At 32.9% G+C, this 11239-nt stretch overlaps 1 protein-coding gene across 1 annotated transcript; it reads right to left on the bottom strand.

Moving 5' to 3' along the window:
* Nucleotides 1-5033: 5033 nt before the first annotated feature.
* On the bottom strand, nt 5034-8159 carry LOC111684291 (LRR receptor-like serine/threonine-protein kinase GSO2). The gene is made up of 4 exons (XM_046955051.1): nt 6782-8159; nt 6508-6724; nt 6187-6446; nt 5034-6127 (listed from the first exon to the last, which is right to left on the bottom strand). Exons 1-4 carry the CDS (start codon nt 8071-8073, stop codon nt 5185-5187), a joined length of 2712 nt encoding a protein of 903 aa, XP_046811007.1. The 5' UTR covers nt 8074-8159; the 3' UTR covers nt 5034-5184.
* Nucleotides 8160-11239: the final 3080 nt, after the last annotated feature.

Below are 11239 nucleotides of genomic sequence, written 5' to 3' on the forward strand. Positions count from 1 at the left end.
TCAAATAAACTAATAAATTAATTAAAGAAAAAAAATGTGCCAACCTATTAGTGCCTTAAACAGTTAAATAATTAAAGGTTATAACTAACTAAATTTGCGCGTTTTAAATTCTATTTTGTTAATTAAAAAAAAGCACATTTAACTAAAAACTACTAACTGTTTTTATTCATAACAATTTATCAAAGTTTTATTATAAAAATTTTGTATAAAAAAATGTATTATAAACCTGTGATAAATTGTTATGAATAAGGTTCTAAAACTATATACATTTTTAAAAAAAATTTAATTCAAACGAAACTATTAATATTATTAATTAAAACAATAACACGCACATTAACTTTTGCTTTCCAATTTTTCGAAAAAAGAACTTTTTTAAAAATTGCTAAAAACTTTTAAAAAATTTAAATCTAAATAAAATTTAATAATTTTACTAAAAAATAAAAAATCCATCAAATTGTGATAGATTTAAATAAAACTAATTCTAAACTAAACATAAAACATATATATTTTTGTAGAAACTTATTTTATAAATTAAAAAAAAAATAATTTCCTAATAAATTTTAACCTAAAAAAAGCAAATGAAATAATTATAAATAATATTTTAACAAATTAATAAAAATATTTAAGGCCTGTTTTCCTATAAAACTAAAACAACAATAAATTTAAATTACTTTAAAATTTTTAAAGCTAAGTTTTACTTTTAAACTATATAAGTTGTATAATTTTAATTTTATTATTATCATTATTACTTTTTTGTTTAACTTTTAGTAAATTCTAGTATAATACCAAAGTTTTAAATATTTTTTTTTTGTAATTGTTAAATATAAATATTAATTTTTTTTTAAACTTCCTATAAAATGTTTGTATTTCATTGTATACTCTACTACTATTTAGTTGTTAATAATGTGTGTAAAACTAGACATTATTTTATATATTTAAAAAATATTTATATATAAAAATATTTTTGTTTAAAATTCTTTTTTTTTCAATAATCCTAAGCTGCCTAATATATACATTTTTTCAGTTTTTATTGAAAGTTATTTTTAAAATTTTTAATTATTTCGTTTCATAAGTTTAGTTTAATGCAAGAAAAAAATAAGCAAATAATATATAATATTATTTTAAAGTAATTAAAAATAATAAATTTACTTGTAAATAAAATTAAATGTGTTTTGTATTATAATTACACAGGCCGACAATTTTTTTTTAAACGTACAAATATGAAATTATGCAGTTAATTCAGTTCTAGTTGATTCTAGTTCTGTTCTCGTGCTCTTCTGAGTTTGCTCTTCTTTAGTCTTAGTTCTAGTTTAGTTTAGTTTAGTTCTGTTCTAGTCCTGTTTTGGTTCTGTTATAGTTCTGTTCTAGTTCTAGTCCAGTTCTCTTTAAGTTCTATTCTAGTTGTGTTCTAGTTCTGTTCTTGTTCTGTTCTAGTTCAGTTCTAGTTCTGTTCTAGTTCTGTTCTTGTTCTGTTCTAGTTCTGTTCTTGTTCTGTTCTAGTTCTGTTCTGTTCTAGTTCTGTTCTAGTTCTGTTCTAGTTTTGTTCTAGTTCTGTTCTAGTTTTGTTCTAGTTTTGTTCTAGTTTTGTTCTAGTTTTGTTCTAGTTCTGTTCTAGTTCTGTTCTAGTTCTGTTCTAGTTCTGTTCTAGTTCTGTTCTAGTTCTGTTCTAGTTCTGTTCTAGTTCTGTTCTAGTTCTGTTCTAGTTCTGTTCTAGTTCTGTTCTAGTTCTGTTCTAGTTCTGTTCTAGTTCTGTTCTAGTTCTGTTCTAGTTCTGTTCTAGTTCTGTTCTAGTTCTGTTCTAGTTCTGTTCTAGTTCTGTTCTAGTTCTGTTCTAGCTCTGTTCTAGTTCTGTTCTAGTTCTGTTCTAGTTCTGTTCTAGTTCTGTTCTAGTTCTGTTCTAGTTATGTTCTAGTTCTGTTCTAGTTCTGTTCTAGTTCTGTTCTAGTTCTGTTCTAGATCTGTTCTAGCTCTGTTTTAGTTCTGTTATAGTTCTGTTCTAGTTCTAGTCCAGTTCTCTTTAAGTTCTATTCTAGTTGTGTTCTAGTTCTGTTCTATTTCTGTTCTAGTTCTGTTCTAGTTCTGTTCTAGTTCTGTTCTAGTTCTGTTCTAGTTCTGTTCTAGTTCTGTTGTAGTTCTGTTCTAGTTCTGTTCTAGTTCTGTTCTGTTCTGTTCTAGTTCTGTTCTTGTTCTGTTCTAGTTCTGTTCTAGTTCTGTTCTAGTTTCGTTCTAGTTCTGTTCTAGTTTTGTTCTAGTTCTGTTCTAGTTCTGTTCTAGTTCTTTTCCGTTCTAGTTCTGTTCTAGTTCTGTTCCGTTCTAGTTCTGTTCTAGTTCTGTTCTAGTTCTGTTCTAGTTCTGTTCTAGTTCTGTTCTAGTTCTGTTCTAGTTCTGTTCTAGTTCTGTTCTAGTTCTGTTCTAGTTCTGTTCTAGTTCTGTTCTAGTTCTGTTCTAGTTCTGTTCTAGTTCTGTTCTAGTTCTGTTCTAGTTCTGTTCTAGTTCTGTTCTAGTTCTGTTCTAGTTCTGTTCTAGTTCTGTTCTAGTTCTGTTCTAGTTCTGTTCTAGTTCTAGTTCTGTTCTAGTTCTGTTCTAGTTCTGTTCTAGTTCTGTTCTAGTTTTGTTCTAGTTCTGTTCTAGTTCTGTTCTAGTTCTGTTCTAGTTCTGTTCTAGTTCTGTTCTAGTTCTGTTCTAGTTCTGTTTTAGTTCTGTTTTAGTTCTGTCCTAGTTCTGTTCCAGTTCTGTTCTAGTTCTGTTCTAGTTCTGTTCTAGTTCTGTTCTAGTTCTGTTCTAGTTCTGTTCTAGTTCTGTTCTAGTTCTGTTCTAGTTCTGTTCTAGTTCTGTTCTAGTTCGGTTCTAGTTCTGTTCTAGTTCTGTTCTAGTTCTGTTCTAGTTCTGTTCTAGTTCTGTTCTAGTTCTGTTCTAGTTCTGTTCTAGTTCTGTTCTAGTTCTGTTCTAGTTCTGTTCTAGTTCTGTTCTGTTCTTAGTTCTGTTCTGTTCTAGTTCTGTTCTAGTTCTGTTCTAGTTCTGTTCTAGTTCTGTTCTAGTTCTGTTCTAGTTCTGTTCTAGTTCTATTCTAGTTCTGTTCTAGTTCTGTTCTAGTTCTGTTCTAGTTCTGTTCTAGTTCTGTTCTAGTTCTGTTCTAGTTCTGTTCTATTCTAGTTCTGTTCTAGTTCTGTTCTAGTTCTGTTCTAGTTCTGTTCTAGTTCTGTTCTAGTTCTGTTCTAGTTCTGTTCTAGTTCTGTTCTAGTTCTGTTCTAGTTCTGTTCTAGTTCTGTTCTAGTTCTGTTCTAGTTCTGTTCTAGTTCTAGTTCTGTTCTAGTTCTGTTCTAGTTCTGTTCTAGTTCTGCTCTAGTTCTGTTCTAGTTCTGTTCTAGTTCTGTTCTAGTTCTGTTCTAGTTCTGTTCTAGTTCTGTTCTTCTAGTTCTGTTCTAGTTCTGTTCTAGTTCTGTTCTAGTTCTGTTCTAGTTCTGTTCTAGTTCTGTTCTAGTTCTGTTCTAGTTCTGTTCTAGTTCTGTTCTAGTTCTGTTCTAGTTCTGTTCTAGTTCTGTTCTAGTTCTGTTCTAGTTCTGTTCTAGTTCTGTTCTACTTCTGTTCTAGTTCTGTTCTAGTTCTGTTCTAGTTCTGTTCTAGTTCTGTTCTAGTTCTGTTCTAGTTCTGTTCTAGTTCTGTTCTAGTTCTGTTCTAGTTCTGTTCTAGTTCTGTTCTAGTTCTGTTCTAGTTCTGTTCTAGTTCTGTTCTAGTTCTGTTCTAGTTCTGTTCTAGTTCTGTTCTAGTTCTGTTCTAGTTCTGTTCTAGTTCTGTTCTAGTTCTGTTCTAGTTCTGTTCTAGTTCTGTTCTAGTTCTGTTCTAGTTCTGTGCTAGTTCTGTTCTAGTTCTGTTCTAGTTCTGTTCTAGTTCTGTTCTAGTTCTGTTCTAGTTTTGTTCTAGTTTGTTCTAGTTCTGTTCTAGTTCTGATCCAGTTCTAATCTAGTTCTAATCTATTTCTAGTCTAGTTCTAATCTAGTTCTAATTTAGTTCTAATCTAGTTCAATTCTAGTTCACTTCTAGTTCAGTTCTAGTTCAGTTATATTTCAGTTCTAGTTCAGTTCCAGTTCAGTTCTAGTTTGGTTCTAGTTCAGTTCTAGTTCAGTTCTAGTTCAGTTCTAGTTCAGTTCTAGTTCAGTTCTAATTCAGTTCTAGTTCAGTTCTAGTTCAGTTCTAATTCAGTTCTAGTTCAGTTCTAGTTCAGTTCTAGTTCAGTTCTAGTTCAGTTCTAGTTCAGTTCTAGTTCAGTTCTAGTTCAGTTCTAGTTCAGTTCTAGTTCAGTTCTAGTTCAGTTCTTGTTCAGTTCTAGTTCAGTTCTAGTTCAGTTCTAGTTCAGTTCTAGTTCAGTTCTAGTTCAGTTCTAGTTCAGTTCTAGTTCAGTTCTAGTTCAGTTCTAGTTCAGTTCTAGTTCAGTTCTAGTTCAGTTCTAGTTCAGTTCTAGTTCAGTTCTAGTTCAGTTCTAGTTCAGTTCTAGTTCAGTTCTAGTTCAGTTCTAGTTCAGTTCTAGTTCAGTTCTAGTTCAGTTCTAGTTCAGTTCTAGTTCAGTTCTAGTTCAGTTCTAGTTTAGTTCTAGAGCAGTTCTAGTTTAGTTCTAGTTCTGTTCTAGTTCCTAGAATGTTGTAGTTCTGTTTTAGTTATGTTATGTTCTATTTTAGTGAGGACCAATGTCGCCAGATGTGGAGATTTCAGGTTTTAGTAATTTCGTGGGGAAAAATTTTGGGGATTTTCGTAAAATTTGAGCATTTTTATCATTATTGCCGTAAAATTGGAAATTTTCAAATTCAATTCAAATTTAAATTTCTGGCAACCCGTTACAATTCAAATACATTTAGTGTATTCAAATACCCAGTGCAACAAGAAATAAGTTAATTCAACCACCGTTTATGGCGACATCTATATGTCAAATGTATAAGGTGCGAAAGGTACTGTATAATAAAAGTTTTAAAAAAGTTTTATAATTACTCTATAAATAGTGACTTAGCTAAATAAAATTTAAGCTTTTATTTTGAAAAAAGTTGCGTTAAAAAATTGTTTATGTTTTATTAAATTTGTATTTATGCTTGTATGTAAATATGTAGGTATGTAGCTAGATATTTTGGCAAATTAAAGACTTATAATAAAATTCTGAAAATACTTAAAAAAACTTTGTTAAATAAACACTAAAAACTAAAATAATGTCTCACGCATAGGCCGATGTACCACAACGATGGGTTCCTCTTCCGAAGTTTCACCACTAGCGGCTGCTGTAGCAGCTGCAGCAATAAAACTACCACTGGCACGACGACTAGAAGATTTGCTTAATTTTTTACGTTTTCCCTTAATCAATTCATCTTCGGTGTTCGATTCTAGGGGAGAAGAGTCATAGTTGATATCTTTAAGAGATTTAATATCGGGTTCTATGACAACATGAAAATCACTGCCTCCAGGAGAATCGGAAATTTTTGTATTGGCACTGAAATAATCTTCTACAGCTGGTGCCAGAGGTGTGGCTATCGGTGATGGTGATTTTGGTTTACGTCTAGCAAAGGGACTACTCGGTTTACTGCTGACCTCATATTCTGGATCTGTTAGGAACTCTACACTATCTGCCCTTAAGTTGGCCCTTTTAAAGGGTGGTATCTCGGCTATTTTGGGTTTTCGTTTAGTATACGGACTATTTTCATAACTTTGGAAATTGCCTAATTTTTCTGCACTCTGCAGGTTTTGAGATTTTAAGTGAGCTGCTGGGAAACGAGAATCTTCGATGCTAAAACGTCTACTACCCGAATTGTTGTGCAATATGCCACCGGTACGCCGGTTTGGCACAATTTGTTGTACTCTCTCTAGGTCTCGATTCGAAAGCATTTCCTCACTACGAAAACGATTTCTATAGTCATATTGTATATCTTGATCTTCTTCTTCGGCTATATCTTCCTCTGGATTTGTGCGATTTTTCTTAAATCGCCTACGCCGTCTAGAGGTTTCTTCCGATAAGTCTAGCATAGACTTAACCGGTCTTACCGGTTTGGGCATGGTGAGAGCATCTTCGTAAGATGGTAAAGCATTTTCAAAACTATTAGGAGCATTGGGACGGGCTTCCTCCTCTAGAATACGTTGATTTAAACGGCGTCTGGAGGTTTTAGGAAACAAAAAAGTGAAAAAATTTGAATTATTTGTATAAAAACTTACATTTCTCTCATTTCATCATGATTTCGGCGGTACTCCTCGGTATCTATACGTTTTTTTCTCCAGGCCATATATCTTTGGAAACATGTAAAGAGGAATATTAAAACCCCTATGACCACTATCGATAGCATTACAGTGGTCCAAACTTTTTCGGCATTATTAGAATGACTATTTTGAATCCAATCTCTTTCACAGGCTGCCTGCCAAGTCTTACCATAGTTGTACGTAGGCGAGGCACAACGCAAACTATTGCGATCTTTGATCTAGTCAAAATAGAAATATATATCGGGTCTAACTTTTTATTATAAAGTTGGAAATATTTACCCTTGATGGTGCCGCTGTTAAATAATCATAGAAATCTACAAATATAGGATCCTGGCAATTGCAAATCCAAGTATTATCCCCCACCCATATGGCATCTAAATATTTATTGGATTGAAAGAATTCCCGAGGAAAAGGATTGGTAAAACGATTGCCATTTAGCTTGAGTTGAGCCAATTCGGGAAAGTGTTGAAAGGTGGCATTGCTTAAGGCGGATAAACTGTAAACACAAGAAAAATGCTTTTATTTAGTGGAGTCATTTTCCCTCAACACTTACCGACAGTAGCTTAAATCCAACTTTTGCAAAGTATCTGATCTCATGCCTGCTGGCAGATCTCTTATCAAATTGTTAGACAAATCCAGTTTCTGCAAAGACGATAGACTGGAAAAGGCGGTGCCATCAATCAATATTATTTCACACCATGACAAATTAATATCACGCAATGAGTTCGATATCAGTTTGGTAAATTTATCTATAACATTGTGGCTTAAGTTCAATGAAACCAAATTGTCATTCGAACGAAATACGTTGCGATCCAAACGTGCTATTTCATTATAGGCCAAATCCAAAGAAGCAAGTTTTTTCAATTTATAAAATGATTCGGCTTCCAAAGAGCGTAAAGAGTTACGTGACAAATCTATGCTTTCCAATAGACTATTATTTTCAAATGTCTGACCGGTTAAGGTGCGTAACATATTGCCGCGTAAATGCAACTGCTGCAGATTGGGCAATGCAGAGAGATCAATTTCATCTAGACTGCAATAGGAAAGATCTAATTCACTAAGTGTCGGTGAGTCTAAGCGGTCCGAGGGTCCCACTTGCAAGGCGGTATTCCAGGATAGTTGTAAAAATTCCAAAGCTGGCAAGCCGGCCAATAAAGAACGTGGTATTCTCTGCAAATTGCAACCACTCAACTCCAAAACTCTCAAAGACTTAGAGGGTAAATTATTAAGAGAGCCCAAAGAGTTTTTATTTAAATTTAATCTTTCCAAATTCGGCATATTCTGCATTAAAATATCACCTCCAACTTTAGTTAAAGCACAATTTTCCAGCTCTAAATGTGTCAAGGATTCACTTATAATCACTTGCTGATGATCGTCCATATTAAAAGACCCCAAAGAATTACCATTCAATACCAAACGCTGTAAACTTACAGCATTAAGAAATGCTGTATTTGGATTCAAATGCAACCAACGGTTAATGGTATTATTGGACAATATAAGCGTCCTCAAAGCATTAAAACCCATTAAGGCGTCGGCATCTAAATATTCGATTTGATTATTTGATAAATCCAAATAAATTAAAGAATCATAACTTGATAGTTGTGTGGGAAATTCTATAAAATAATTGCCCGAAAGATCAACATGTTCGATGGGCATTAAACCAAAATCTGGATATTCTATTAGACCACCATAGGCGCAATTTACTTCCAGACTATCTAATATCCAAGAACATTTACAATTAACTGGACAATTTATAGCTTCTAGAGGCTGGAGAGCACATGCTAGTAGTGCGAAGGCATATATTGTTTGCACACAACGTGCAGATGGCTTTATTTTTTTGGCCATAGTTCTATGGCTAATGAATGGGTTTTAGTGAAGTGGTGGGGGTTGACAATTATAAATAATAATGCTGAAAATAGACAATAAAAAAATTAATAATAATAAACATGTTTTATAGGGAAATAATTGGGTTGAAAACAAAAAACAGCGATAACATCAAGGTCAATGAATCATAATTGGTTGTTTAATATAAAAATTAAGGCGTTTATGTTTGTATAATTAAGGCCCTACGAACGTCTCGAAGTATTTACATAAACCTTATAAATAGACCAGGCGACACTCACAACAGATCTACTCTTATCTATAGGCGAATTGAACAAAGGCGGTTACAGAACACGTCATTAATGCTTGATCGTATATCGGCAATAGAAATTCTTGTGAACTTTGAGACAGTGGTCACTAAAAGGCCCCCGGGGGCATGTTACCTTGGTGAAACCTCCACCTTGGTGTTATTGCAATACCGGAGAACAGAGGTGGTACAAGTACCTCTAGTCTGAAGGGACTATAAACTAGTGATGTCAAATGTATTCTCGGCTTCGCTGAGGAATGATTTAGCATGGCGTCTAACCAGAGCACCAGATAATCTGGTACTACGGGTGGCCAGTTGCCCGCAGGACTTATCCCGGCTGGTCAGTTGGTTCAGGTTCCTTCGGGACTGACATTTCCTACACCTAATGGGTTAGATAATTCTCTATTCGAACAGGTCTGTGTACAAAGCAGCATATGCTGGATTACTGACCCCAATCGGTATTTCTTACCGGTCGCGTAGTGGGGCGCTAGTATATACTGGGGTGTTGTCAGTTTAGTATTCAATGGTTGTATGATCATGGGAATAGAAGTGATGCGAAAATTGGTGAAAGATCAGGAAAGTTTCCATGGGGACTAGAACAGATTTAGTATGCCTTTTTACGCTTCGGGGAAGTTCTTCGGTGCTGTTGGTATTTCAGACTACTAAATATATCTAAGTGCTGTTGCCGAAACAACAGAGTAGTGTAATCAGAAGTGTTATTGCGCGGGCTTAAAGAGGTTAAGGAATACACTGGAATGGGTCATAATATGATGGCGATTGCATTTTACATAATGTAGTTTGTAGTTTGGAACTGAATTCATGTAGTTTGGAACTGAATTCCTTACATATATTAATGCATATTCATCTTTCAACCACATTTATTCTAATATACTAGTTAACCAAATTGACATGTGGCTAGCTACTAGCCTTGTTAGTAGACTAGCTCATACGATTCTCCTTGGATAGTCATTAGACTATAGACTAGTTGCCGACAGGTTAAGATGTACTAGAACTGAACTAGAATTGAACTAGAACTAGAACTGAACTAGAGCTGAACTACAACTGAACTAGAACTGAACTAGAACTGAACTAGAACTGAACTAGAACTGAACTAGAACTGAACTAGAACTGAACTAGAACTGAACTAGAACTGAACTAGAACTGAACTAGAACTGAACTAGAACTGAACTAGAACTGAACTAGAACTGAACTAGAACTGAACTAGAACTGAACTAGAACTGAACTAGAATTGAACTAGAACTGAACTAGAACTGAACTAGATTAGAACTTGATTAGAACTAGATTAGAAATAGATTAGAACTAGACTAGAACTAGATTAGAACTTGATTAGAACTTGATCAGAACTTGAACTGAACTAGAACAGAACTAGAACTGAACTAGCACAGAACTAAAACAAAATAGAACAAAACTAGAACAGAACTAGAAAAGAACTAGAACAGAACTAGAACAGAACTAGAACAGAACTAGAACAGAACTAGAACAGAACTAGAACAAAACTAGAACAGAACTAGAACAGAACTAGAACAGAACTAGAACAGAACTAGAACAGAACTAGAACAGAACTAGAACAGAACTAGAACAGAACTAGAACGGAACTAGAACAGAACTAGAACAGAACTAGAACAGAACTAGAACAGAACTAGAACAGAACTAGAACTGGATTAAAACTGAAGTAAAACTAATCAAACACTTACTAAATATTTTTATATTACAATTGAACGCATAATATTATACGGAAATATTTGAGCTTTATCATCGGTCAGTGGGTGCTCTGGTCAGAGAGTTTTCTTTAATGGGACAAGATAACCTAGAATTATCCAAATTATCAAAAAATATATTGTGCATTTTTATATAGACAATCTTTTGTTCCATATATTTATATTTTTACAATGAACTATGTTACTTTTTTATATACGTAGTATTTCACAAACTGATAAGCTTAGATAGTTAATTTTGATAAGGAAAACGTTTTTATTTTACTTTTTGTATGAGTATTCTTTATAACTTAGTATATGGGCATGTGTAGTGAATATTATTAAAGCAAAAATCAGCTTTGGAATAAAAGTGCACCTATAAAACAAAAACAACAGAATTGTTTTGTTTCCTATTACAATTTCAAGAAGTTATTACTGTTTTCTTTGTTTGGAACTGCTTAAGGTTGTTAATAAGATGTTACTATCAATTAAAAAATATATATTTATTTATAGGTATTTTTTTAATACGTATAATTTACTCTTAAAACAATATTTATATATTTTCGTTTTATATGTAGAAAGTACTACGTTTAATTATGAACATATAATCCGAAATTTAAAAGATTATTTCTATGGTTTGTTTTACCAGCTCATCAATACTTATTTAAAAAAAATAAGTTTCAAATTTCAGAATAATGATTTTATATGAAGACGAAAGATCAATTAATTAATTTTTATATAGATATTTTTTAAGGCCGATATCAATACAAAATTTAGGTAATTTAAATTGTTTCTCAGAAAATATCTGTAATAATTATTTGTCGAAAAAACCGAATTAGACAAAAATAATCGAATATCGTAATACCCAGACAAGGGCTATCAAAAATGTTTAAACTACGATGTAGTATATATGATTTCATGAGATCAAACTATGTTCTTGAATTGCAGGCATATTTTAAGACGATTACAAAATATTGCGTTATTGAACTTCCTATAGATTCCGGATCATCTGCAAATATCCAGGAGGTAATTTAAGATTCAGTTCTAGTTCAGTTCTAGATCAGTTCCAGTTCAGTTCTAGTTCAGTTCTATTTTAGTTCTAGTTCAGTTCTAGTTCAGTTCTAGTTCAGTTCTAGTTCAGTTCTAGTTCAGTTCTAGTTCAGTTCTA

Source organism: Lucilia cuprina, chromosome 6 (genome assembly GCF_022045245.1).
Source record: "Lucilia cuprina isolate Lc7/37 chromosome 6, ASM2204524v1, whole genome shotgun sequence".
Lineage (NCBI taxonomy): Eukaryota > Metazoa > Arthropoda > Insecta > Diptera > Calliphoridae > Lucilia > Lucilia cuprina.

What these genes read in the sequence shown, in the direction of transcription:
- LOC111684291 (XM_046955051.1), bottom strand. Translation starts at nt 8,073, where the DNA reads ATGGCCAAAAAAATAAAGCCATCTGCACGTTGTGTGCAAACAATATAT. An exon ending in TTGGATTTAAGCTACTGTCG is followed by an intron (nt 6,725 to 6,781) that starts GTAAGTGTTGAG and finishes TTGTGTTTACAG; the next exon opens with TTTATCCGCCTTAAGCAATG. An exon ending in CATGATGAAATGAGAGAAAT is followed by an intron (nt 6,128 to 6,186) that starts GTAAGTTTTTAT and finishes TAAAACCTCCAG; the next exon opens with ACGCCGTTTAAATCAACGTA.